The sequence below is a fragment of the Pezoporus flaviventris genome, unplaced genomic scaffold, assembly GCF_033815535.1.
Source record: "Pezoporus flaviventris isolate CSIRO_AGI_PZ_B2104156 unplaced genomic scaffold, CSIRO_AGI_Pfla_v1 ptg000030l, whole genome shotgun sequence".
NCBI lineage: Eukaryota > Metazoa > Chordata > Aves > Psittaciformes > Psittacidae > Pezoporus > Pezoporus flaviventris.
The window spans coordinates 1,105,188-1,132,996 of record NW_026892578.1 but is presented as its reverse complement, the minus strand read 5'-3'; the positions used below and the strand labels follow the sequence as shown (position 1 = coordinate 1,132,996).

General features: G+C 39.5%; 1 protein-coding gene across 2 annotated transcripts; it reads left to right on the top strand.

The window, feature by feature from the left end:
• The first annotated feature begins 2,650 nt into the window (after positions 1–2,650).
• Positions 2,651–27,809, top strand: IL1RL1 (interleukin 1 receptor like 1). Of its 2 annotated transcripts, XM_061459631.1 has the most exons (13): positions 2,651–2,809; positions 2,898–3,026; positions 7,208–7,304; positions 8,181–8,251; positions 10,452–10,653; positions 10,943–11,111; positions 11,191–11,353; positions 13,879–13,947; positions 15,543–15,675; positions 15,763–15,920; positions 24,493–24,636; positions 26,242–26,400; positions 27,065–27,809. In XM_061459631.1, exons 4-13 carry the CDS (start codon positions 8,185–8,187, stop codon positions 27,409–27,411), a joined length of 1,611 nt encoding a protein of 536 aa, XP_061315615.1. In that variant the 5' UTR covers positions 2,651–2,809; positions 2,898–3,026; positions 7,208–7,304; positions 8,181–8,184; the 3' UTR covers positions 27,412–27,809. The 2 variants fall into 2 exon arrangements, with proteins under 2 accessions (XP_061315615.1, XP_061315616.1); XM_061459632.1 differs by lacking the exons at positions 24,493–24,636; positions 26,242–26,400; positions 27,065–27,809 and adding an exon at positions 18,364–18,679 and having other exon boundaries at positions 2,662–2,809.

Here is a 27,809-nt window from a genome sequence, read left to right as displayed (position 1 = left end):
TCTTGCCACATTAACCCAGTAAACTCTGGTTAGGCATGTACCCCTCAACAGTTTCTTCTTACGATGACTGTCTCGAACTTCTCAATAAAAAGAACCAAGAGAGCTATTTAGGGACCAGCTCATTCGTCTTTATCACAATGTGGGTTGTAATAGGACTGCATGATTAATGTTAAAAATCAGGGGCAACTCTTCCCTTGAGGGAAGAGGAGTCCATCCCCATTATAACCCTTGAAAAACTTTTCTGATTTTTATTTTGCACAATGCAAGAGGTGCCTGTGCTAGCCACAGGTAAGGCATCACAACACAGGGGAACAGGAAGAGCACTGCAACCTCAGTAGGGTGGATCCCCACCAGATAAGAAACATTAGACCTATCATGCGTATGGGCACACCCAACAACAGCTTCCCCCACCATCCCACCATCTGTTAACTCCACTAGTGCTCCACTAGTGTTGGCCTCAACAAATGTAGATTGTGAAACCTTTCCTGCCAGGATTGCTTCTGTCCAGGTGTCCCCTATAGTGTGCAGTGACAGTCTGCAACCTGGGTGCAGAAAAATGTACATAGCAAATATTTCCTGGCTAATAAAGGCAGGTGTTAGACAGCCACGACTAATACTCTGCTAGGCTAAGCACTGTTTCTTGGGCTAGAGTGAACCCTGATGTTGCTGAGCTGCTGCTTTCCTATCTCTGTTTTTCATCTCAGGATTTTATCTTTTTTGTGTCATCAGTTTTACTCTTCAGCGCTTGAACTCCTAACTCTTTTGATATCAGTAACTTCATTTAATCTGGGGTTTCAGGTTTTGTGTCTATATCTTTTTGTATGGCTTTAACTTGCATACTTTTCACAGTTCAGAAATCATTTTGCCAGCACAACTGAGTTAAGCTCATATAACCATGCGGCACCAAAATCAGCCATCACAGACACATCAACACAGGCAGCTGAGTCTCTGGGCCGTTGACTCCTTGTGCTGTTAAGGACCTGAGGGGCTAACTACAGCCTCTTGATGCCAATACCAGATTTTTCTTGAAGGTCTAACACTTAGTGGCAGCTCCATTAAGTTCCCAGAAAACTCTTGTAGCGCTTCACTGCCTTTCCTGTTAAAAGATTTTACTTGCTGTCTTGTCTAACTATTCCATGCTTCAGTTTAAACCCATTAATACTTGACCTCTTTGCTTGAAGAACATGTTTCTCCTGTTTGCTGAAGTGTTATGCACGCAGGCTGCCAAGGGAGCAGCATCTAATTCACCAAAGACATTTCTTGACTTATTTCCATTAGCACATTTTTCCATACACTTACTAAATAGTAATTTTTTAGAAGCTGGGCCAAAAGTTAAGAAGCATTCTACATTGACTGTAGTTTCTTCAGAAAGCTGCAGATGGCTTTTGCTCAGCTGGAAACTATCCCCTTTAGCCAGGAGTTCAGCTTCCCACCTGCATTATGATCTGGAAACAACCTCGGCATGGGGAACAGACTACAGGATGAAGGGCTCTTCTTACTCATGGAGCAGCATGATGACTCTCTCTGATTTAAGTTTCAGTGGGCTTTATGACAGAAGAACTTATTCCGTGTCCAGGCAATGGGAGTTAGCTTGACCTGAATATGTTTAACCTCTCCCTAAAGTAAGGGACATGTCATTGTGAGATGATGATGGATCTACCAGTGAATGTATACCCTTGCTCCAGACTTCTCACCTGAGACAAAACTTCAGTGGTTTGTGAGCTTTTTGAGGGAGGGATCTGAGCTGACCCTGATGGGTTGACCAGAGTATTGTGAGATTTCATTTTTGTATGGTTTGATTTTGCATTTTCTGTGTCATGTGTAAAGTGCAGCCCCCAGACCACTTCAGAGGAGAAGCTGTACCAAGAACTGCGGAAAGCATGGGTGTGACATCAGTAAGATTTCTGCATACTGGCATATAATTGCTACATCTTTGTGTATTGTTGGAGTTGCTGCATGCTGACAGCAGTGTTCCATGAATACTGGAAGTGATAAATGATATTCATAACTCTGCCAGGGAAAAAGAAGAATTAGAATGATCATAGTACAAAATCTGTTTTGGTTAAAGGGAGAATGAACAGTTGATTCCCAAAACATCTTTAGGGGTTGTTCTGCTAAGATGTACAGGCAGATTTGTCCTCTGGAATTCGGCTGATTTGGTACTGAAATTGCCTGCTTAAACTGGCTGCTGCACAAGGTGAGACCTTTGATCTGATGGGTCCAGGTTTAGTGCTGATGCTTAGAAGGCTGCATGGCAGTCTTGAACAGTGCTCCCTAAAAATGTCTTTCTGGCACGCAGTGGCCCATATGGTCTCCTGAATGCCTGCTCTTGTGGGTCACTGTACGCTGGGTTATGTCCACTCCTTGCTCTCCCAGAGCTGTTCTTTATTTTCTGTGGAACTGCTCTGCCCCTCCAGCCTTCTTTCCCTCAGAGAATTAATTTACCTGCTGGTGCAGACAGCTGGTTTCTCAGCAGCCTTCTTTTAAAAGCTTCAGTGAAGCAGATTCCTTCATTAAAACCTGTTCCTGCTGCTCCAGGGGCTTTTAGAACTGTACACCTGGAACTGCTGCCCAACTAGACCAGGCAAAGCTGTCACTGTTTTCAGACAAAATCTGTTTCAAAGCACCCTCTGCCGGCTAAGTGTCCCTTCTTTGTTCTCCCCAGGCATATGAGAAAGCCAGTAACCAGCCAGCAGACTTATTGCTTTACAAGCACGCTAAAGTGGAATAAGTTGTGATAAATGGAAAACCTATGCTATTAGTGAAAGATAACTGATTAATTGGAACTATGAGATGTCATCTCTGATAGGTACTTAGGTTTACAACAGTAATTTGCATGTTCTGCTCTACTCAGTGGGAGGTGTCTCAAAATGAAGCTTTATATCTTGCTCCTACAGATAGGAATTGCACAAGCCAGTTAGAAACAGTTCCCAGTAATATTTGGTACGAGCTACAACAGAGAAATCAGTGCAAAGGACCCAGCCACAGAGAGCAAGCCACTTTTCTGCTTTCTTATTTTCCAGATGGTAGGTCTAATTTTTATATTACCATTTAACCATAAATAACTGAAGTGTTTTATAAGAAAGTTTATTTCAGTTCACTTAAATGCTTCTTTATCTCAAGAAAAAAAAAATAGATTAAAATAGTGGCTATGCTTATGTGCTAGACAAATAATTTTGGGGCCGACATAAAGATTTACCTTATTATGAAATGTATTTAGAAGTGGCTTTGCTGTCAGTTTTCTGGCAGATATTTTTACTAATTATTCAAATACGCAGAACAGTGCAATGGATTTTTCAGGGTTTAGTATATTTATGTACTTTCTTGTTTCAAAATACTTTGTAAAAATAATGTGTATATTAATTCTATCCTTTCCATACTTTAACATTGTTATTCCTAAATTTTACACTTACAGCTGTAACTAGTGTAGGTGTTAACAACTGTGAATGCTACTTCTGGAATACGTTCAGTGTTACTGTTGCTATTTTGATAGCCCATTTTCAGTCAGAATGGGTTTTCAGGTTTGATAATGAAAACAACTTTTAGGAGGTGAATGAATGAATTCTAAGTCTGTTAAGCTTTTTGGAGTAGAAATTGCAATACCATTTCCAAGTTTTGTTAATATGCAAGGTATAGTACTTTTATAATGTTTGCTTACTTACATAAGCAGTACTATAAACAGTTTGTTGCCAAATACAATTTTGGAAAGAAAATTGCAAGTACGTTACTGACACAGCTGCCTTGGGAAAAGCAACGAGTTAAGCCGTATAGGGGGTACCCAGTTCTTTCTTCTTCCTTAGATATTGGATCTTTAGGGGCTAGGTTTTGACATACTCATGTAGGTATTCCAATCTATGTATTTGGATCTATTGATTTTTCCGCATCATACCGAAATTTTCCTCACAGAGGAAAGCTCATAACATGCAGTTATTCTGAGCTATAGTAAGAAAGAGATATATGGAAAATGTCTCATCTTTTTTCGCCTGGATAGTAGCAATCTAAATTTATGGCATACTGAAGATCCAAAAATCTGTTACGCATGTTCTACTTCAGACAAGTGTATTAAAACATAAGTTCCAAATAAACTTGCAGAAGCATAAAGAAAACTCATAACTATTTCCAGAGATTATGGCCTTCGTCTCTCAGAGTTTAAAGCTGCAGGAACTTCTTCCTTGTGACTGTGGGATGGGAGGTGTTTTAATGCCTTTGTGTTGTGAATCGTAATACCCTGATTATTTGAGCTAAGTACTGCGGATGAGCGGATGCTTTAATTTTGCTTTGCATAAAGTAATGGCACAAGCTGTAAGGCACTAGTGAACCAGTCCTTCTCTTGCTATTTGCTGTCTAGAACTGCAGCCTCTGCCACAGTTTTTATGGAGGTAATTTGGCAGTTTGCTGCTGGCTTTGGAAATTGCAAACAGAATCATGTTGTTTTTTGATTGCCTGAACTCTTATATTTTCAGGGAACATTCCTCTTTAATTAGACCCCGTGTGTTGCACGTATTCATACATGCAATCCCCAAAGTTTACCCAAACTGCTGCCAGTACATGGCAACTTAAAAACAGGGGTAAAATCAATCAAGCCATCATCAAAGTTAGATGAGGAGAATTTGTCCTTTATGACAACTGTTTTGCACTGATTTGGTGCAGGCTGGTAGCCCAGTATGCGTAAGGTCTCTTGAGAACAGAAGGCTAAATACAAAACCTGGCGAGTACTCAGGCAAATAAAAATTTCTTACTCCTGGATCATTCTGGCCCTTCTTAGAAGAGTTGATGAGGGCAAATATTGGCTGTCTCCGTTCCTAGACAAAGCTGTATCTCAAAAATGGAGAAAGCACAGCTCCTTGCAACTTTTGTTAAACACCTACAAATAAAATACCAAGTGAGAAAGGACCTCATTTCAGACCGTCTCCAAATCTAGTCTATGAAACTTGTTTTCCTTTAAAAATCAATTGTTTTACGTTTTCATCATCTTGTTGAAGCATCTGCTTGCTTAAACAAAATAGTACTAAAAAATAGTAGGAGAGTTGGTATAACTGCTGGTATATACCTTGTTAGGGGCAAATAAGTTTGTGAAAGAGAACTAACCACTTGAAGACAAAAGGCTCCCAGCAGAGCAGTAATATTCTGAATATTTTTATGTCTATTTAATTACCCTAATTAAATTTTATTTATTATTCATCTTAGAGTTCTTCACTTATCTGATTCTTAGGGGCTGTTTGGAGACTTCACTGTGGAGCCTCAGTCGACTAGATGTATATAATCTCAGTTATATGAAGTAGCCCTGCTGCAGTTAACGTTTTGCATATCATGCTTGCTTATGTAAATACACATACGTGTGTTTTGGACACTGTAGGCAGTCAGCATCTAATAGCACAGTGTGCTGGTAGCCCGCATAAATATCTTTTGAAAGAATTCGCCTTCCCTTGCTACATCCTGTAGTTTGGTCTATACCCTGCTGCAGTCCCAGACATGTGTCGTGGTTTAAACCCAGTCAGTCCTTCTCTGGAACAAGTGAGCCTTTTCAAAAGTATTTGGGTACCAAATAGTTGAAAGTCAGCTTGCAAAACTGGCCATCTGGCTGATCAGAGGGACCTTTTAGGAAGAAAAGTTTTCCTCTGTGTAAACCAATGCTGATTAGCAAAGTCACAAAAATATGGAGGTGGCAGATTATTTCGCATGATCAATAATGGCTCTTGCGAGCTGCAAGTGAAAAAGGTAATTTCAGTGAAAAAACCAAAAGGAGCATAGGCTAACCAAAGGTGATTTGAACCAATAAGACTAGGGACAGCAAAAGGTAGTGACACATAGTTGAGTAGAGGGGAAATTATTGCAGAGAATGAAGTGGTGGTGGTTTAGAGGAGATCTATATGATAATGAGGCACAGTGAAACCATGCCAAGGAAAATCAGTTCCCAGAAAGATTAGAGCTAGATGGAAGTGTTTAGATTTCACCCAGAGAGACAGAAACAGAACAGGTAGATATCTCATGAATAGTGGAAGTGAGGTGCTCAGTACCATGTGCCAGAGAAACTTTCATCACTTGCTTTTGATGAGCTGTTCAAGAGACCAGGACACCATGTATCTACCAAATGTTGCTCACATCAGCTGAATAGCAAACTGGTTTCCAAATGTGTGCAAGGCATTTGCACTTCCCTTTTCTTTCTCAGGAGAACATAGAGCCATGAACCCCCGTATAATTTTTCAACTGTGATTAAAGTAGACTTTAGATGATGAATTAAGTCAATAGAATTGCTGGCAAATACAGATCTGTTTAGTTCCTGAACTGGATCCAGGCCTCAAATAATGGGGATATGTGAAACTCAGTTCTGCATTCTTACCTGCCAATCTAGTTGCTCCCTGGTAGGGTCAGAAATAAGCTCTAGGAGCAAGCCTTCCGCTCTAAAGAATGAACAAAGACAACTGATTTGCTGCCTTGATGCTGTGAATTTTGTTGTGTGCTGTTTTGCTCTATATCTTTCTTCGCAGGGGGCTTATCCTGTCCCTGTCATCCCCTGAACCCTCTTTTGGACCAGCTTGTTCATGTCGTCCAGAGCAAAACTCCCGATATTTGTTTAGGTGAAAAGTACCTGCCAAAATCTCTTAAACTGGCCTAAGATTTCCTTAAAATAAAAGAAGTCAATAGGCTGCAATTTCTTGTACGTGGCGCTTTTCCCCAGCTCTAATGAAAGCAAGCAGCACCTCATGCACATTGTTTCTGCAGCCTCCTGACTGGTCATTCACTTCTCATAAAAGGCATCAGCCTTGCTGTGACATTAATGCTGGAATGGTGTTATATATACATAAATACCTACATTGAAATTCTCATGTTTTTCTCTTCCAGCACTGTTTTGTTATTATTTTTAAGAGTTTAGGAATAAGCTTATGGATATTATTAAACCTTCTAAAAGAAGAAACTTTCTGTATCGGTACAAACCCAATAGCATTTCTGAAAGCTCAAAATTGAGTTTGTTCTGAATTTCAGACTTCACAAAAATGTAGGTCTTGATAAGGTCTTTCAAAGTTTGCTTAGCCTGGAAATCTTAGGCACTGCAATACAAATGCTTTGCAGCAAGTGTGACGACAGTACTTACCTTGCCTGTACGTTTCTTGTGTATTTTTCACTCCTCCTCATGTTCGCTGTCTGCAAGATAAATTATAATGAATTTCTACTTGATTTCTCTTGAAAATTTATCTTCCAACTGTAGTACTATGAGACAACTTCTTTCTCCTCCATGATATTAGAACCCACCACTCTGTGATGTGAGGTAAAGGACAGAATTCAAGCAAAGGGTTTATTTAATGGTAAGTGGAATGCTTACAGCTCCACAGTATAGCTGGATTGTATGTCTGCCATCTCATGAAATATTCCTAGATTGCATCAATTTAATGTCCATACACAAATAGCCAGTTTCTTTAATAAAGGAGTTTGCTGGTGAGTGCCTGAGCTACACTGCAAGGTGTGAATTACATCAGGCTAATATCAGTTAGACACAAATGAAAGCATCAATGAGCCATGAGACCTTCTCTACTGCTGCTATATGAGTGCAGTATATGTCCTGTTACCTACCTTCCCACTCCATTTTTTGAGTTCCCCTTCAGGTTAGCATTGCTGATGGCACTCCCCTGGTTTTGTTCATACTGATGAATGCTTACCTAGAGAAGCTGTCACTGAAGATACCTTCACTTCCATAGATAGCCAAAAAGGTGTTGTGCCCCAGGCAGTTGATTGGATGTAAGCTTAATTCAAAACCAGGTTATGTATTTTCAAATCCAGAAATTAACACTTTGTAAATCATGGTATAATTTTTCTGCACTTGACTATGAAGAGAATGCCAACATACAATTAGCTTCCTTAAAAAAAAAAAGCAACTAAGCAAAAAGAATCTTTTACCAGAGGCCCACTATGGCAGAGTCATCCCTCCACCCTCATTAAACTAAGTCATAACAGTAGTTTGAATGCAACATCAGCCAATACATTGATGATAGAAAGAAGAGCATTATCTCAAAGCTGCAAAACCCCTGCTACACACTCACTCTGTATAGATTCATCACATGATGCACTTTATCACTGCACAATACCATTATCTGTTAGTAGATGTACATCAGTGCCATGGCAATAGCATAACTGACGCAGTCAGAGCATATTCTGAGATATCAATGTTTTTCTTTTTGGTTTAGAAACATGATGGTGTATGTACATTTGATCTTCCTGTCTACCTTCGTCTCGGTTTCCCTGACATCTGAAACATGTAAGTCACATTTAAAAAATACTTTCTGATGAGGTTTATTCTGAATAAATGTGTAGGCCATTCCCAAATTTTTATGTTTTTTTGTTTGTTTGTTTGTTTTTTGGTTTTGTTTTTTTTTTTTTTAAGAAGTTAACTAGCTCACCTCAAGCCACAAATCACAAATGAAAGTTGGCTTTATGCATTTTCTCTTTATACTACAATCTGCCAAGTGCTGTCCATTTCTTTGACATTAAGTCTGGGTTCTACTTCTGCTCTTTGGCATCTCTGCAAAGATGCCTTTTGGAATGGATTTGAGAGCAGCCGGTGTTCCAGGTCCCAGCTTGGCAAAATCTCCAAAAGCATGCTTAAATTGCTCTGAACTTAAGTTACATATATGCGTATGCACCCTGCTGAACCAGCGATGTAACGGTGTTTTGCTTGTTAAAAATGCTTTTCAATGTCCTGGGTTTTGGGCTGTTAATCCACAAGTACAATGTAACTATAACATTTCCCTGAACATGGGGGATATTCAAACCAGTAAGCTCTTTCTGACTCATCTATATAATGCTGAGTAGTGCTGACTAGTGACAGTGTTACATTGCGCTCACATAGTTCTGATCTTCAGCTGAGCTGCTTATTTGTCTGAAAAATATTATAAGATATGATCTCTAAATATTTCCCTGAATTCTCAAGTTTACAATATGAATCCTAAATTTCAAATTAATTAGATTTCTTAAGTGGCCAAATTCTGCTGAAGAATTTGCCAAGATAATTTTCCCTGATGTGATTGATTTTGGATGAGGTCTCTTATTTTCTATGTGTTCCCTCTCCTCCTTTATTTTAACCTGAAGAAAGCTGTATTTCCAATGTGTTCCTCCTTTATTTGTGCAATGCTTCCTTCCCTGACACCCTTGATACATCCTACTGTCTTTGCAAGGCTCACAGGTGGGAATGTTGTTACAATAGGGGTCCTCATACCTGATGTGGCTAATTTAGGTGACTGAATTAATAAGCGAGATGACATGTAATGTCAGTGGGGATGGACCACTTCTTTAGGAAGAACCAGAGCAGAAGCCAAGTGCTCACCATGTAGAAAGACTCACTACCTAATTTGTCTGCCTATATGTCTAAAGCCAGGCAGTGGCAATACTCCCACAAAGTGTTATTTTTGACAGATATTATTAATTTTGGTTAGGTATTTGGTTACCACACTCCTCTCTCTACTGTAGTCCCTCTGTCAACCTCCATCTTTGTCCAGTCTTCATCCTTGCTTATATATTTCCTTTTCTCCAAAATGCAATATAACTTTCAGTTATTCAGGTACCCAGGGATTTCGATATTTGTCAAAATTGCTTGATTCAAGTTTCTCTGGACCAATTACAGAATTCAAAAGTAGGAATATACTCAGTTAAAAAAAGTAAATAAAATATCTTGCAACTAGTTCTTCTTTTTCCTTATGTGTGAGCATGTGTGGTTTGTTTTCCTAAGCTTCTTATTTTTCTCTTATTCCCTTCTGGCATCTTTTCACCTTCCCATCAGATACTTCCTTTCAGTCTGTTACATTAGTTTCAATGTTTTCATATTTTTGTGAACTTCAGAGAGAAACTCTTCTGGATTTTGTGTGTTTTCTGTTTGTTGTTTTTTTTTTTTTTTAATGATTTTATTTACGGGCTTCCTCCTCCTGCGTTTTTCTTTCATGAAAACTAAAAAAGAAGCTTATTTATTTCTTTTTTTTTGTATTAAAAAGGCAGGACAAGAGCTCTTCTCTGTTGTATAAATATTTATCACATTGAAGTAGGGAAAGCTAACTTCATAGTAAAGCATTAACGACAGTATTTTCCTTTGTGTTTATATTCCTGGATTTCAAGGAAAGATTTGCGTACAAAGTTCATTTCAAGAAATAACCATTTTTCAGTTAAAACCTCATGTTTAGTGTATGTCTGGTTTGAATCCAGGATTTTATTTCCTTGTTTGCTTGTTTGAGTCCCACACATTAATTACTAAACAAACAAATGCAAACAAATTACCCCATAACTCAAGATAAATAAATTTTTTCTTGAAATATCATCTAGTGGGAATGTTTGCTATATATCACCTCTGAAAGCCCAAAGAAGGTAGAGTGACATGACTGGCCTGCTGGTCCAAGAATGCCAAGTTCCTCTCTGCTCAGTGGGGCTAGGGTTTAGTTCTTCTGAGATATTTATTTTTTGTTCATTTGCAGTTGATGCAATGGAAGGTGAGGCTTTAGTTATAAAATGTCCTCGATGGAGTTCATCTGTGAAAGTCACCTGGTATCACACGGATACAAACAAAATGATTCCTGCTGAAGAAGAAGGATCAAGAATATTTTCCTTAGAACGATTTCTTTGGTTTCTGCCAACTTCTAGAGAGGATTCTGGAAACTACACTTGTGTTATACATTTGTAAGTACAACTTTGAAAAGTGAAAGGCATAAGACTAGAAAGAAACATACTTTTTTTAGCAGTACATTATTATCATGAAAATGATGCAATTTTTTTATGGTACACAGCAGTTCATGTGGCTTTTCATCCTGTAATTGCTATTTTTATCACAGGTCATTAAAATCAATATGTGACTGAACTACAGTCATTATCCATATGTTTATAAAACAAGATTTACATTTGTTACAAACATTTAATATATTCCTTATAAAAATGCTATCATTGACATAACTTTATTCCACTTTTAAAGTTCAAATAATCGCACAAGGTCATTCAACATGAATGTGCAGGTGCATCCATACAAGCAAGAAATATGTTTCCCAAGTCGGATTCGTTATCCAAATGACACTGGAAGAGGAAAAATTGTTTGTCCTACAATTGACAATTATAAAAGTGCTACTATCATCCAGTGGTATAAGGTAAATAAAACCCTGACAGTGCCAGCTGAAGATCAGGTTACTGTATTTGCAGCCAAATACAGAAATATTTATTTTCCAGGACTGTAAACCTCTTCATGGTCAGAGATACTTCAAGGGAGAAAAATACATTTATATTAAGGACCCAAGAAAGGAGGATGATGGTTATTATACTTGTCAATTTAGCTACACTCATAAAGGAAATGTGTTTAATGTATCAGCAACGAGGATTTTCATAAGTGGCGGTAAGGCAGTCATTTTGTAGCTTGCTAAGATAAAAAAGACTGAGGTCTACTTAAAGCAAAAGAAGCTTTTTTTGTACGTTAAAGAGAAAAAGTTTCTGTTGTTTCATCTTCTCATAGAAACTTCAGATCAACTTTTTTAGGTGAATTTTGTGAATGGAGATCCAAGTGGAGCAAGATGGGGGTAAATTCAGACCTGGTCACATTCAGCCTTTTGCTAAAAGTCTCTGATGATTCTGGTTACATACTGCGGTTGGAAGACCTGGCTGGTAGAACTCATTTCTGAATGAAGGGATGCCACAAAGCTCTGCTTTCTATTTGTTCAAAGGGAGAAGAATTTGTAGCTAGTTAGGATCATCTGGTGATCACTGGACCACTGTGTTGATGGCCTACAACTCAATACTTCTGGTCCATCTTGATTATCTAGTATTTATTTGATAGTGAGGCTAAAAAATGTTTTAGGTTTATCTTGAATGAGACAAAATGAGCAAGATATATATAGAGACAGAAAATGAGCGGAGCTCAGTGATGACTGTGTCACTGTTATTTTGAATGCAGCCAGCACGGCTAAGTGTGTAGTCTTTGGGGTGCCTCTAGAATGCAGTCTCCTCAGGGAGGCTTTGTGCTCAGGGGAAGATAACACAGCAATCAGCAGTTCCAGACTGCATCAACTCGCAAAACTTTAATGTGCCTTCAGTTCTTTAATCAGATCAGTAGAAAAATGTTTTGGGGAGGGTTGGGGATGGGCTTTGAGTTTGGGTTGCTTGCTTTGTTTGTTTCCTTTCTTTTAATGGATAATGTTTATTTGTAGATTGACATCGTACCTTTTTTCTGTGGGTAGGTACACAGCCTGTGAACAGAATGCAGATTTGGAATGTAGGGACCTTGATTCCAGTTCTTCCTGCTGTGCCCAGATCTCAGTAGAGGAGTTCGTGTTGATTATTCTGGGCTGGACAGAAGACAGATTTGAGCTGAGACCTAGTACAGTAGTTTAGGAGGTGTCATGCCTTTCCTTCCTCTCTAACCTGTAATACCCTGTTGGTCTACATGAGACTTCCCTGCCTAACACCCAATTTTTCTTTGGATGTACTTTCACCAAAATGTCTCTAACTTGTCATCAATATTGTTGTGTCTAGGTTATAATGAAAATTTCTGGGTTTTATTTGGCATAAAGTCATCCAAGTTTACAAAAGCCTCTGTTACATCCAGGCAGATTACTTTGTTTTAAAGTTAATCTGTCTTTCTTTTGAAATAACTGCAGAAAGAAATAATTGCAACATAACGTGAAATCTGAGCTGAGTTTGTTGTGTCTCTTCCAGCTTTTGTTAAATTCAAATTACTTAGTAATACCTTCGTTGAGTTTTTATCAGACCTTAAAATTAGTATCTGATGAGTGGAGCTGTTATGTTTTGATAATATTGGCTTATGATGTAAATTCCTGCTGCTTTGCAGATCCACTCTGACCCGGAGGACTTTCTGCCTCCGAATGCTGGCAGCTAGCTAGGAAGTTACTGACTTTCTCCTGACTTCTTTTCTTACCAGATCCAGCTAATGACAATTAGAAACAGTTAGGATGTGTGAAGATAATTGCTTTTCTTACAGCCTGGGAAGCAGAGGGTTAAATGAGTTCTTGCATATTTTTTGAGGGAAATACGGTTATGGGTGTCACATAGGTGCCTTGAGATGGAAAAGCTTAATGAGAGAAAGGATAACAAGCAATATGTTTGGAGTGGGATACATAAGACAGTATAAAGCACAAGAGAAGAAGAAAACCGCATCAAGGAAAAAAATGTGAAAGAACTGAATGCCTGTTTTGAGTTAAGCATGTGGATGTAGTTTGGACCTGTCCATAACAATTATTACTTGGAACAGAAAAATAAATATGTCAAAGAAAAAGCAGTATCCTTTTAGAAGGTAATGATAAGGGATGCCCAATGTAATGGAAAGCAGCTGAATGCAGCAGTGGTGTACAGACAGCAGGGAGAGACCTGGGAACAAGATGTGCTCAGCTGTCAAGCTACAGGGTTGGGGAAGACAGGGGAACATGGGTGAGCATCTGTGGGCTATAGGGTCTCCAGTTCAGATACTGAATAAAAGTGCATTTTAACTGTTTCATATCATGGATATGAGTAATTTCTCAACTGTTGGAAGGAATCTTTATCTCTTTTAAAAAATGAAATAAGCAACTGAGAAAACACAAGCCCATAACTGCATTTTTTTTCCCACTCAGCAGCCAAAGCAGTGCTTGAGAAACTGAAACTTTTCCTTGCTCTTTATGTACAAAGACAAAAATCAAATAAATTGGGAGAAAATACTTAAACTATTAACACATACAGACTCCTTTGAAGTATTTGGTCAGAGGAATAAAACCAGGTGATCCCAACAGACATGTGAAATGCTGTTTGTAGTGTTAGTTTGCAATTTTGCTTTGGGATCTTAAAACATTAACTATACAAGTTATGATAATTATCTTACAAAATAAATTTTCACAACTAATATGTGCTTTCTTTCCCTCCTTAATTTCTAAGAAAAACACTCCCCTCTATCTCCTAGAATTTTATTTCCAAAGGACAAAGATGTAATAGAAGTGGAGCTTGGTAAGTACAGACTTTAAATTGTTTTTAAATTAACATTTGGTGATTGCCTAAAACCATGGGGATTTTCAAGAGCAATTAATGGTGGAGATTTTCCATAACATTTACCAGATTTAATTCACCCCAGGCACAGTGATGTGAAGTCAGATACAACTGATGGGTTATTTAGGCATTAAGCAGCAATTTAGGGGATTTAAATAAACCACTCTACCCTCACTGGGATAGACTAGGATTACTCACACGGCCAATTATTACATCCCAGCTGAAGGAGTGAGAGCTTCCATCCACTTCAAAGAAGTGTTCTGGTTTCTCTGGTTGGAGGGCCCATGATGCAGAGCTTGCTCTTTGACACCTTTTTGTTTAGGACTGTAGATGTTCTCAGTGATTCAGGTTCATCCTGCATAACTTGCAGCATCAGAACAAGGTGCTTATGGTAGGAATGAGAGCTGTCTGGGGTTTTTGTATAGTTGACAGAGAAAGATGGACCACTCCAGAAAGTGACTGAGCTCATCTGAAACATGAACAGGTATCCCAGGATGCCTGTCTCCCAGGGCAGGTGAGGTGAGCAAGGGGCACTGAGAGATGGGATAGCGATTACTACTTCACTGTTTCTGTTTTACAGCAAGACTTCTCTGGTAACAGCACTGCAGGGGCCTGGGGCCCTGTCAGAGCTGCCATGTACCATGGCTCAGAGACTTGCCATGTTGAATTGTATTCCTCTTCTTTTTTCCCCTTTCCAGTTGCTTGTCACTCAGAATTTGATGATCTGTGCTCCAGGACCAGCTTTCTCTAATAAGATGCTCAGTCTCTAGTGCTCTATGGGCTTTGCCCATCCCTCTGGGCCAATAAGTAATCTGTCTCTGTTTGCATGGAGGAAATTCTCTTTACATTGAAAAGCCATTTGCTGTACTGCTTCTATGTTCTCCTCTTTCCAAAACTGAAGGTGTTTCTCCATGTTGCCTAAAACCAATTCAGGATGTAAGTTGTAAGATTTTAAATGTTATCTAAGCCCTGCTTAGATGCAGATTTACATGGAAATAATTTGAAGTCTTTTAATTATACCTTCTTCCAGTGCAACAGTGACTCTTACTTTGGAATAAATATTTCCTAATGACAAATACTTAATAAGTAATTTCCTGTTTTAGCTTTGCTTGAACTGGTTTACTTTACTTTCATCCAGCTTGACTAAAATCCAAGATAAAACTGCACACATGACTTATGTAATATGATATATACTTAAATTTAATTATGTTGTTTCCATGTACATTTGTGTGAAAACCAGCATTTACTATCTATGTTCCTCAACAGTTGATCACATGGGTTAAATGTCACAACTCTAAGTTGTCTTCATCATAACAAATATAAAAAATTCCTTTTGAAATCCTTGGTATTGTCCTAGATAATTTGCTAAAAACCTCATTTCACCATTTCTTTCTGAGTCTCTTTTATGCATCATTTTGTCAGCAATCATTCAAAAAATAGTCAAAATTGTTAAGACAAAACTTACAGGTGATATGAAGATTTGTAGAAAAAGATGCTATGAGGAAAATTGCACTTGTTTTTCAAGGAATTTATACATCTCTCTGCATCTTGGTCAGGTGTTGCTTTTTCTCTGAAATGTCGGGCCTGCCTGGGAATTAAGAAACAGCCAATGGCTGTTGTCACATGGGATGTGGCTAACATCCCAGTGAAAGACTTACATGTTTCAAGATTCCATGAAAAAACTCATTCGTAAGTACATGTAACACAGAACAATCTTTCTTCTATGATTCTATGCAAACTGTGCCTAACGGTACCAGTTCTTTTTCTTTCTATTAGTTTTGAAGGACATGAGCAAGTATATTACAAAGAGGCCACTTTGCATATTACTGAAGTAAAAAAGGAGGATCTGCAGGCAAATTTCACATGTGTAGCGCTGAATGAAATGCACAACATTAGAGCCACAGTGACGTTGCGACTCAAAGCACAATATGAAGGTAAGATTCTTTTGTTTTTTTTTCTTACACTTTGCACTCTGTTTTAAATGTTAGTGAATTTATTTATTTGTTTCAGTTAGCAAAAGAGTTTCTGTTAATAAGAAGAAAACCCAGCCTGCTTCCTCCTACATACTCATGACAGTGGCAAAATTCTCATGGCTTTGATAGGTCACAGAAGTCCTTGGAGTAAATTCTGCTGGTGGGGAGCATTGGGGGGTCAGGGACATTACTCAGATGGTGTCAGCAAGACTTTAAATATGCAGAGCATGAGTGTATCAGCCTGTGAGAAAAATATCCTGGTTTTAGTATATTTCTGCTCAGTGACAAATTCCCCTTGCCTTGAAGGCAGGCAAGAGCACTTAGATGTCAAGCACACTGGAGTCTGGTCTACAAAACACTTGGGCTCTGGAGGAGCCCCTACAGATAGTTGGGTGGAGAACTGACATGTCTTTTGGTCATCAGTGTTATGATACATTGTGAGGAGCAGAGATTCATCTTTTGAGAATCAAACTGTTGTTTCTAGTGTGGAACTGTAGCAGAAAACAGCAACTAAAAACAAGAGTCTCAGCTGTCAGTTTGCCAGTTTGCTTGCCTTCCCTCCTATGCCACATCCACTGTGGTGCCTTATTTTTTGAGTGAATAGTAAGTTATGTAATTAACTTCTGTGAGGTCTGGCTTTATCCTCTCACCCTCTGAACACCACTGTTCATTGTGTGCCACACAGAGGTGTAAGTAACTTCGAAGGCTTTCTCCTGGTTTTGTTTTTAAATTCATGGTTCTAGTAATTCCTGCCAAAGAAGGACATTCCAGGGCAGTAAATGGTGTGGACTGGGATAGTCTTTAGCTCCTACAGGATTTTGCTGGTTTTGTTTGGTTCTTGTTTTGTTTTGTTTTGTTTTGTTTTACTAGGGATAGCCAGAGAACTAAGCACTGTTGACAGCAACACTGAATACCGCATTCTTATGACAGAAAATGCTATTGTGTGGGTGAAAGCACACTAAACTTCACTCAGTGGTTTTCTTTCTTAACCCTTTGGATATTCTGAACCACCAAGAATCTTGAAAAGAAGCACCAAGGCCTTTAACAGTGATTAGTTTTCTATAAGAGAACGGTGGGAAGAATAAAATCAAGTGTATTGTTATCACAGGGTGTGCACAGTTTCATGTCGTGCACTACTTTTGACTGTTCATAACTTCCTAAAGGATCATGGGTTCAAAGCATAAACATGTTTCCTTGCCTAAATCAGAAGGAAAGAAGGAATGGGAGGGTATTACCAAGCAGGATAGCACCAATTCCCCACTGAGGAATGTGGCAGGAAATGTTTTGGTTGGATATTACGGAGTGCAAATGTAGCATCACTAAGGAAGTTGGAAGCACATCAGCTCTGCACTGAGGTATCTGAGTGTGGGAGCATACTTGCAATGATAGAGAAGGAAACTGACTAACAGTTCTTGCTCACTCTAATTCAGGCAATACAAATCCTTTATTGACCTCATATTATAAACTAGGTGAAAAAATGAGCGTATTTTCTGTATTCATCAAGTGATGGACAGGGGTAGAGCAGCTGACGTCATCTACCTGGACTTGTGCAAAGCGTTCAACACTGTCCCACATGACATCCTTGTCTCTAAATTGGAGAGACATCAATTTGATGGATGGCCCACTCGGTGGATAAAGAACTGGCTGGATGGCCCCATGCAAAGAGATGTGGTCAATGGCTCAATGTCCGGCTGGAGACCAGTAACGAGTGGTGTCCCTGAGGGATCGGTGTTGGGACCGGTCTTGTTCAACATCTTCGTCGCTGACATGGACAGTGGGATTGAGTGCGCCCTCAGCAAGTTTGCTGATGACACCAAGCTGTGTGGTTCGGTTGATACCCTGGAGGGAAGGAATGCCATCCAGAGGGACCTCGACACACTTGTGAGGTGGGCTGGTACCAACCTCATGAAGTTTAACCATGACAAGTGCAAGGTCCTACGCCTGGGTTGGAGCAATCCCAGGCACAGCTACAGGTTGGGCAGAGAAGAGATTCAGAGCAGCCCTGCAGAGAAGGACTTGGGGGTGTTGGCCACCAAGAAACTTAAAACGAGCTGGCTTCAGTGTGCGCTCGCAGCCCAGAAAGCCAACTGTACCCTGGGCTAAATGGGTTAAAACTTACACAGGGAAAGTTTAGATTGGGTATAAGGAGGAAGTTCTTTACTGTAAGGGTGGTGAGGCACTGGAATTGGTTGCCCAGGGAAGTTGTGAATGCTCCATCCCTGGCAGTGTTCAAGGCCAGGTTGGACAGAGCCTTGGGTGGCATGGCTTAGTGTGAGGTGTCCCTGCCCTTGGCAGGTGAATTGGAACTTGATGATCTCAAGGTCCTTTCCAACCCAAACTATTCTATGATTTGTTGAAACTGTTTTCTGCTATAGACAAATATTATTTTGTTTTTTGTCCATAGGTCTTCAGTAAATGTTCATGAAAGCTCATGGCTGTGCCCTTCCCTTCACTGCTGCCTGTTTTGTGTGGATATCTGTCCCCTTCTCGTTGCTGTTGTTAAGATGCCTGCTTCTGCTCCTCAGTGCTGTTGGTGAAAGCAATGCTGCATCCAGAAATGGTTGTGCTCTGCTTTAGTTTTCTTCACTGACTCCTTGCACAGCTAAGTAATATTTATTCTGAAACAGTGACAGCTTGTCTCTGATTATAATAAAAATGCTGTAGGGTTTGCTTGTGTCTCTCATCTTGTAAATGTGTAATAAAAATGTGTACTCTCTGTCTTTTTTGTGTTCTGTTTGTTTGTTTTTAATGGGAAAAATGTGTTGGTTTGTTTTAATTTTTATTTATATTTTTTTTAAAGTGATTGTTTCTTAGTGTTTCCCACAGCACAAATTGGGTCTGCTAGCTACTAACCTGTTAATGTTCTTTTTACACAGGTTCCTGCTCTGTATTCTGATTTTATTTTCAGGCATTCAGTATGGGTTACATTATCATTATTTGTATATTCCTAGCACATACCTATGATCGGAAATAAGAGATTAATAGGTGTTGTGAAACTTACTACTCAAATTAGTCCATTCTGGGGGCATTGAGCATTTAATGAACTAGATAAACAGTGTTTAGCAGCAAAGGAGGAAGCAGAGATGCTGTAAGTAATTGGATTAGAGCTGCTCTGCATGAGTAACTATTCAGTCTTACAGCAATAGTCTCCGTCTTTAGAAGCCAGAAAGCTGCTGAATTATTTGGCTCATCACATGGAAATTTTCTGTGGGAACCAGGAATTAAATCTATTTTTCTGAGTCACAATCAAATACTTTAAGTCCTATTTCACTGTTAACAATATAATTATAATTAACCCTAACAATTCCTTTGATAATTTTAATCCACATAAGAAGAAAAAAAATGCCAGAGAGAACTGATGAGAAAAGGAGGAGTTTCTTTTGCAGTCAAGAGTGGTGAGAGCTGTTTGGTTTTTTCTCCATGGGAAACAAAAATACTCCATTAATACTTCCAGGAATGGATGTTATCAGCAAAGCTGCTTGGCATTTTGCAGGGAAAAAAAAGTGTATTTTCCAGTTGTGCTATGTCCACTTGTGCACGTGTGTGTGAAGAAAAGTACTGTATTGTGAAAGAAGTGTCTGCCCCATGCACCTTTTTACTTTTTAAATAGTAAAAAAAAAAGAAAATCCTCCAAGAGAAGGGGATCAGCTCTTTAGAAATGAGCAACATGAGATTAGTACCTCAGTTATCAGGTGTAATGCAATGCAGTCAGCTCCTTTTGGCGTGATTTGGTGGTATCCAGGCTATGCACACTGTGACTTTCAGACACAGAGAAATCAGGCAAATTCTTTCTTTAAGAGAAGAATTTAATGAGGATTTGGCTATGAATTTTGATGGTCTCTGCAGCTATGCTTTTTGCCTCCATTATGAGGTGCTAATATCCTTGTGTCTCTCAGCTGCTGCTGCTACATTCAGAGGTTGCTTCTTGCTCTTTGCTGTCTTCTGACTCCTTCACCAACAGTTGTTTATAAACGCCTTCTTCATGTCTCATAATACCTCTTTACAGAAAATATAGGCCGTCTCATTTCCTTCAGATCTTTCAGTCCTGTATCACACTTTCTCATTCCAGAGACAGTGATCATCCCAGATTTCACATTTCCTCAGTGCCGCAAGACATGCACTCTTCTACGCTCTGAGATCATCTGCATATTGTGTGGTATGCCTCTGGTCACCATAAGGCTGGGGAATTTGAGACAACTTTTAATTCCCTTCCACCTTTCATAACGAAGATGCAGGTAGTCTTGCTGGACACCTGGCAAGAAACAGCGATTCTGCCTGCCAGGCTGCTCCCAGTTGTCCCCCACAGCTGCTTGGTGCCTCTCATGCTGGAAGATGCCACCTCTCAAGGCCAAGAAAACTAATTGGCCACACTGTTCATGCCAGGTCAGCTCATCGATAACCATGGGGCATCAAAGCTTACTAAAGTAGACCTGCTGGCAGAAGGAGGGAAGCTGTTAGCTCCTGAGAGAGAGGCAATGACAAGTTATTGGAGAAACACTGGAAGTATTAACTCCTTCTTTTAGCAGAGCTGGGTCAGAAGAGAAACATCCATTCAGCATCCTCTTTAAGCAGTCTGGGGAATATGTGGGCTGTCTGAATACCTTCCTTCCTTTTTTTTTATTAATATATAAGCTACCACTGGCATTTAGCTCTTCACCTTGATTCAAGACTGGTTAAATAACTGGAGACAGCTTTTCATGTGTCTCACCCACAAGCCTCATTTTATTTCTCCCTGAACATTCCTCAGTTCTCATTCACAGGGAAGTGTAAAATGCCCAGAGGACCGCCAGTCTTTCTGGTGTGGACATTGTTCTCTTGAGAATGCCATAAATTTCAGTCATTCAGAGCAGAACACCAGCACTGTTGTTCCTCAAAGACATTTAATGCCAAACCTAACCTTTTGACTCATCTTTGGCAGATGGATGTGGACAGCAATTCCTGATCCAAATCTCTGCCCTTACTGTCTGGAAGTGTATCCACCTTAGAAGCCAGAGAAGTTGCAAAAAACTGCTGTTCTTCTGAAGTTTGTCAGGAAATCCTTCAAATGTCACTTTCTGACCTGTTTTCTCTGGCCTGTCCAATATTGTTTCTTGCGAGGTGGTAGTTCTGTATTCCCAGTGCTCTTGAATATAAATAAATAGCATTAGAAGACAGTCTGCTCATGAACTGTCTGCCCCTAAATGACACAACAAAGTCAAAAGGAACAACAAGATCTGTTCAGCCTTGTTCAAGGTACCAAAAGTGGCTTCTGACCCTTGCCCTCATTGTGCTGAAGATAGCTGATTTATTCCAGAGAAATAAGAGGCTGAGTCAGCCTTACTTTTCTTCCAGGAAGACCCCTATGTGGTTCTTGTCTGACGCTTTACAAGCTGTATAAGCACAGGAAATTTATCACTTCTTTTCCAGCCTTGGTCTAATCATTGCAAAAACATGTAAACAGTTTTAGGTTCATAATTGCAGAAGTTGTTATTGGAACCTGTTTCTTCTCAAGTAGTTTTATAGATGCTTACTCAATACAAATACCCAACAGTATTTGTAATGTCATGCAAGCACACTGCCAGCAAATGAAGCAATAAGAAATAGGGTCAATCTCTGATGCTTAGGTCAACCTCACCAGAAAATGGAAGTGGTTTCCTGCTTTTGTATCTGTGTGTGTTTATTGGCGAGGAAAACAGATCAAATAATAAGATTTGAAGGGCTCCACAAGGACAAAGTTCCTTCATGGGCATCATGTGACACCGTTAAAACTACAAAATGGCCTAGCTTCACTGTGAAAGAAACTGGTTGATTTCTTGCCCACTTCAATCTTATTGGAAGGGGGTTTCCCCAGATCTAGTTCTGGTCCTATACTTCATCACATGCCTGATGTTTCTTTTTTTTTCCCTTTAAATGGAAAAGAAAGAAACAAGAAAAGTGTGAAAATAATGTAAAATTTATCTTGCATCCTACCAGAGGAAAGGGAAAATGTAAACTCTTTCATATACTTTTTCAGTGGGATTTATCAGGCACTAGTATTTTTAGGTTGTTTCTGCAAGTATTACTCAATACATTGCCTTATTCAACATCTGGAGAAGCCAAGAGACTTGTAAATGTCAATATAAGAGACTCTTCACTGCTAAATATTTTACTTTATTTCATTTACTTAGGGACAAGTCCAAGTGAAAGCTCTGAAATTGCTCCTTTGTGGTGGCTCAGACCACCACAAAGCATACTTACTGCCTGCATACAGTCTGCAACATTTTCCAGTCTGTCTTATTGCTTCTTCTGTAGAGCAAATTAAGACTGGCTCTTCAGCCTGCTGTAAGATGCACCTCCTTAAGTGCTGATGAATAGCCTGCTGCTGCAGCCACCTGTTTTATGTGTTTTGCATGCAGAGGGAGGCAAAGCCCTGAATGTCTGATCCCTGCTCTGAATGCGTAAGTCTTGGCAGTGTTGTTACCAGTACATATAATCACCCTTCATGGGTTGAGTTGTTTTGTTGCTACCAGTACATACAATCACCCTTCATGGTTTGAGATGCTGTGAAGAGTCTTTACACTGAGGATGTCAGAGATGACCTCCATGTTTGTATTGCTAAAGTTCTTGTGTTTGAATTTATATGTGGTCAGCATTCAAAGGAATATTTCTTTCCTCAGCTAATGGAAATCTGAATTTGCAGCATACCTCAAATCTCATTGCAACACTGAAGCGATACATGCTTCTAGTGATATCCCAAGCCAGGGCACTGCATCTAACAATTATACTTGCTATAGCATAGTAAAATCAAAAGACAGGTGGGCCCTTTATGAATACGTGTGCACAATCTGGGTGTTTTCATATGCATTGCTATGGTGGTAGAAGTTCGTCACACAGTCCAATGCTCTGGGGCTATATTTTTAATTCAAATAATCCCACTGATCTTAATCACAGAAAAGTCCCCAAAGCAGCTATGATATTGCAACTATAGGATGAGGAGCTGTCATGCTGAGCAGGAATAATTAGGTAAAGAGGGTTGACTGCAAATGGATTGAGTTGTCAGACAAAAAATGTACATGGAACTGCTCTGAGTCTACACATTACACCAAGTAGAGTGGATCTATGTATCTTTCATTTACTTAGGAGCAGATTTCTGATATGAAACAATTGCCATTAATCTTCCCTCCAAGTGAATAATGAATCTTTTTTTTTGTGTGTGTAATTGCAGTATAAAGCCTTTGATATTTTAATTTCAAACTTGGCCATCTGCAATTCATAGTTTTCAATACTGAATCTTGGGTGGATTCAATACATCCAGGACATAGGCCAAAAGTATCTTCTTCAGCTTTTTTGGCTGTAACAGCCTGTGGATTAAGCTTCTGTCTTTCTATTTTAGAGGGAGTACAAAAGGACTTTGCTTCTACCTCCCATTGACTCTTACTACAGCAGAACTAGATACCATCTGGGGGATGCACATATCTAGATTGACTTTGGCTCTGTGAATCACAGAACAAGGGGAAAAATGGGCTGTCACAGAGATACAGCTGTCTGGGTAGTGATAGAAATACAGCTGTATCCCAGAAAAGTGATAATCACACTCATGTCCTAGACCAGCTGTGTGCATATGATAGTGCAGAGCTGATGACTGCCACCCTTACAGAATCATAGAATCACAGAAAGGTTTGAGTTGGAAGGGACTTCTAAAGGTCATCTAGGTCCAACAGCCTCCGCAGTGAACAAGGACATCTTCAACTATACCAGGTTGTTCAAAGCCCCTTCCAGCCTGACCTTAAATGTTTCCTGGGATGGCACGTCTACCACCTCTCTGAGCAATCTGTTCTGGTGTTTCATCACCCCCACTATAAAAAATTTCTTCCTTATATCTGCTGTGAATCTATCCTTGACAAGTATTCATTTCTGAGGTACAAGTGGTCTAATTCAAGAGCTCTTCCATGAGGGAAGCTGAAACTAAGGTGGGTGGCTCCTTTCTTTCCCAAATTTCCTTAGTCGTCATTGCTATTTTATGCTCCTTGACCCTCTTCAAAGGAGAAAGCAGGGGAGAATGTCATCTGCCTCCAATACAGTTTATTTTTGTGACCAGGATATGTTCTGTTTTCCTGCTTGTTTTGTGTACTTTATTCTTATCTTGCAGGTTTCATTATTTGCATAAGTTTCTCATTACCCTGTTCGTGCATCTATGTCAGAAGCCTCCACTTGTTCTTTCATGGACACTTAGAATCATCATGTGTAGGCTTAGATGCCTTATGAAAAGTTTGAACATTGTTGCTGGTTGTGTTATTAAGTTTTACAGCCTTACAAAGTACTTAACATCATTTTCAGTTGTGATATTTAACATAGGTAGATTTGGATTCAACACAAGAAAGAATTATATACTGCTTAATATTCTTCTAGTTTAGGTGTCTCTGTGTTGGCTATGTCAGCTGGGAAAGTACAAAACTATGTTGTCTCTCTTGTAAGCTCCATAAAGCTGCAACAGAAGTAAGAATATGAGAGGCTGAGGCTCCAGCCCACGGGTTAAGTTCTCTACTTATCTTAACAAGATTCCTCTTCTTTGCAGTGGGCCTTCCTAGTGTCCTCTTGATCATAGGATCTCTAGTTCTGCTGGTTGCAATAGCAGTCTCCGTGATACTTTATCAGTCCTTCCGAGTTGATATCGTCCTACTGTATCGGGAGATATTTCAGCCCTACTCAATCAAGGACGGTAAGCAAGAATTGAGCAAGAAAGTTTAAAAAGAGGAAAAAGGCAAATCATATGGAAATGGATTTAATAGTTGCTTACTAACTCATATGATACCTAAGTCTGATCCTTTGGTTCCTCAAGCCGTCTGTAATCATTTAGATAACAGGGGGCATATCTAATCCTTGTAGGGCTTTACTTTCCCTGGTTTCCTGGGTTCTGTAATGATGTACATAAAGGACAAATACAGTCTTGGTTTTACAATTTTTGAACAAACACGAAACATGCCATGAAACATTGAATGGCAGTGAAAATCTGATTTACAGTGCTATTAACTTGTTATGTGTTCTCTAAAGCAAAGGAACCAGCCTGCTGGCAAAAGCGTTCACAGGCCTGTGTTAGTGCAATACAGCTTTTATAAACCAAAGTGAAAGGTACCAATATTATGGAAGACACTTTTGGGAGGCATACATCCCATCCAAGTTCCCATCATAGGCATGAAACCCAGAGACCTGGGTCTGGGTTCAGCTGTTTAACTGTAAGCAGCTAGTGCTGTTGGAACTCCTGTAGGACTTGAGAGACCCAAACCCCTCTGCACTGGCAGCTGAAGGGCAAGCAGTGCCTAATGACACTCTATGGTAAAGTTTTTAGGTGACCAAATCTAGCTCCTCAACAATAAATCCAACAGAGTTAACCAGGCACTGGGACCATGTGTCACTGGTCTAAACATGGGCATCTGGAGTCATTTGGGATTGCCAAAACACTGGACACAAAACTCAGAAGTTGCAGACTTCTGGAGTAGGGTCTGGAGATCAGGCAGGTACCATAGGAAGTCCCAAATGGCACTAGATGTCTATGTTTAGGCAGCTCAGCTGGACCCCTGGCATTTACATGAGAGTAATCTGAATCACTCTAGAATTCAGTAACTACAATGGACTTTCCATGCATTACAGCGGGAATTTTGACACCTAGTTTTCATGCAGACACCTATATTTACATTTTTTAACTCTGAAGCTGACTCATACCATAGATGTTTGGATTGTAGATATCCATAGGGGATCGGGATCTCTTTAAAGAGGAAACACATGGTTTGAGAAATCAAGAAATGAGTGGAAGAAATATTTGACTTTGCACTTGATTCTGACTGTAAGACTACCTCCTGAGTAATGGAGCTGTTCGCTCAGAAGTATGATATGTTGTGGGAATGAAGAACAATTTCAAGGTGGAAGAATTTAAGTGTCCTTTGTCTTGTCCTGAAAGACAAAGGCTGTCAACAGCCTATTGTAACTCAGAAATAACACATGCTGAGTTTCATCTTTATTTCATGCTAATTCACATCAATCAATCAAATTTTTACTCTGTATACTCTGGGATACAGCCTTAATGCAAAGGTCAGGTTGTCCAAAGTTACAAACAAGCAGGACATAACAACTAATGAAGGAAAACACCAAATGTGCACTGTCTCTCATTTCCAAACATGCACCTGATGATATACATCATTCAGATTAGCAGGAACTTCTACCTAGATCTGTTTCGAATATTGAGATTTTTACTTTTCTTCCAGCTTTTGCAATAGACAGCTCTAATTCATGCTAACACAGTAGGCTTTTTTCTTGTTTTGCATTACAGATGGGAAGATATATGATGCATATGTTATCTACCCCCAAAACCATACCAATGAAGCTAATTTTGTGGAGTATTTTGTTTACCAAATCATGCCTGATATTCTAGAAAATAAATGTGGATATAAACTGTGCATTTATGGGAGAGATGTATATCCCGGAGAAGGTAAGATTTCAAACCAAGTAACACACTGAATGAATGACTTGTCAAGCCTGAGTAAATTGTGGTTCTAGTCCCTTTTAAGGGTATAGAAGGTCCCTTTATGTTCCTGAGCTTGCTGCTCATCTCAGCAGCTGTCCGCTTGCTCTTTCAGGCAGGGTGACACAGTGGCACTCTGTGCTTGCCAGTGGTCTAGGAAAACCAAGCTACAGGGCAGGGGCACAGATTGTTTATCATCTTCTTGGGTCACACAGGAAATGTGACCCCGAGTGACTCTTTTACACACACACCTGCTCTTTGGGTAGTGTAATGGCATAACTGTTATCTGGGCAAAGCCACAGCCAAACTGTGAGTAGGTTACAAGACATGGAAGAGGAGAAAACCACAAACTAAGTTGAGGAATTAAACTTGCTGTTATCACTCAGGCTTTTTCAACCTGTACAAGGGTGTTAGAGTAACAGGAAGTTCAGCTTCTGTTCACTGACATGACCTACTTTCTGTTGTTTTGTTTGTATTTTTGCTTCTTAAACTCTTCTTCTAATGAATGCCCTGTACTAGATTGAAGTGAGAAGTTATTTGTCATTAAAAAGTAACAAAAATGAAGTGCCTAAACACAAAAGAGCTTGTAAAAGGAATTTCAGGGTCTTATCATTTTCTTGTACATTGCTAGATACAGCCAGTGCAATTGAGAAGAGGATACAGAAGAGCAGATGTCTGATCATTCTTCTAACACAGCAGCTGATTAATTGTAAAGAACATACTTATGATCAACACCTTGCTTTATACAATGCCCTCATTCTAAATGATACAAAAGTGATCCTGCTGGAAATGGAGACAATTGGGACTTACGAGAAGCTTCAGGAGTCTCTTAGGTTTATTATTAAGCAGCAAGGTACAGTCAAATGGAAAGAGCCACACACTGCACACCCACAGTCATCCAATTCTAAGTTCTGGAAACAGGTGAGGTACCATATGCCACTGATATTCAAGTCCTCGTACTCAGCTAATGCCAGGTGAAGAGCCTATGAAAATCCACGAGGGACCACATGCCTGCAGCTTTTTTCCTTTCAGCAGGTGTGCGTTTTCAGTGTCTGGAAGTCTGGCTGCATTTTTGAACTGTTTTCAGTTGTTCAATTGAGTAATGATAAAGTAAACTGAGGGAACAGGTCTGGGGAACTGAGGGAAGTTTTTATAGCTATGGGAGGTCTGTAAATAAATAATTCTAGTCTGTGTGCAGCATTTTGCATGTCACAGGAAAGAAAATGTACTTATACTCTTTCTATACCTAGTTGTACATACAACTGGAAATTAGTAATACCTTGCGGATTTGCTTTGCCTTTCTAATGCAGGATCAAACATAAAGGCCTTCTGTATTATTTGACAAGAAGGTAAAATGTGTATTATGCAACTAGAAA

Bases quoted from the DNA above. Each gene is read 5' to 3' on its own strand.
- IL1RL1 (XM_061459631.1), top strand. From the start codon at position 8,185: ATGATGGTGTATGTACATTTGATCTTCCTGTCTACCTTCGTCTCGGTT. The intron at 11,112-11,190 runs GTAAATAAAACC...TTTATTTTCCAG, and splicing joins CTATCATCCAGTGGTATAAG to GACTGTAAACCTCTTCATGG. The intron at 13,948-15,542 runs GTAAGTACAGAC...CATCTTGGTCAG, and splicing joins TGTAATAGAAGTGGAGCTTG to GTGTTGCTTTTTCTCTGAAA.